This window comes from Phaethon lepturus, unplaced genomic scaffold (assembly GCF_000687285.1).
Source record: "Phaethon lepturus isolate BGI_N335 unplaced genomic scaffold, ASM68728v1 scaffold31195, whole genome shotgun sequence".
NCBI classification, from domain to species: domain Eukaryota; kingdom Metazoa; phylum Chordata; class Aves; order Phaethontiformes; family Phaethontidae; genus Phaethon; species Phaethon lepturus.
Window position 1 is genome coordinate 441 of NW_010541721.1, and position 667 is coordinate 1,107.

The following is a 667-nucleotide window of genomic DNA, read 5'->3' on the forward strand; positions in this document are numbered from 1 at the left end:
GGCCAGCGGGCAAAAGCGGAAGAAGGAGGCCGCAATCATGGTGCCCTTCGCCTCCGGCTTCCACGGAGACAGTTCCCCCTTCGATGGCGTCGGGGGGTTTTTGGCTCACGCCTATTTTCCCGGTCCTGGCATGGGGGGGGACACGCATTTCGACTCGGATGAGCCCTGGACGCTGGAGAACACGGATGTGTCTGGTGAGTTGAGGGCCAAGGAGGTCGCGAAGGCAACCGGAGGAGCCTGGTGGGCCCCTGGGTTTGAGATCGGGGGGATGCAGGAGCAGCTCCACCGTGGGTGATGCAGGCAGCTCCCACTGGACCACCCTCGTTGCAGGGCGCTGGGGCCGAGAACCCCCACCATGTGTTACGTCCTCCAGCCCGCCTTGCTGACGGTGCCTTTCCCTGCAGGGAACAACCTTTTCCTGGTGGCCGTGCATGAGCTGGGGCACTCCCTGGGCTTGGAGCACTCCAGTAACCCCAGCGCTATCATGGCCCCCTTCTACCAGTGGATGGACACTGAGAACTTCCAGCTGCCCGAGGATGACCTCAAGGGCATCCAGCAGCTGTACGGTGAGGAACGGGGTGGGGGATCAGCCCAGAGGTGGGGTGCTGGGCATGTGCTTGGGGAAACTGAGGCAAGGGGTGGGGGGTCGGGCCAGAGAGCGGGGCCG

The 667-nt window shown here is 64.5% G+C and overlaps 1 protein-coding gene across 1 annotated transcript in view; it reads left to right on the forward strand.

The window, feature by feature from the left end:
- LOC104621355 (matrix metalloproteinase-15-like) overlaps positions 1 to 667 on the forward strand; it is a gene marked incomplete at its 3' end in the record, with an annotated part of 2,013 nt that overhangs the window by 425 nt on the left and 921 nt on the right. The window contains 2 exon segments of the mRNA XM_010287818.1: positions 1 to 194; positions 405 to 566. The exon segment at positions 1 to 194 is cut by the window's left edge and continues 24 nt beyond it. Of these exon segments, the coding sequence (XP_010286120.1) occupies positions 1 to 194; positions 405 to 566 (356 nt within the window).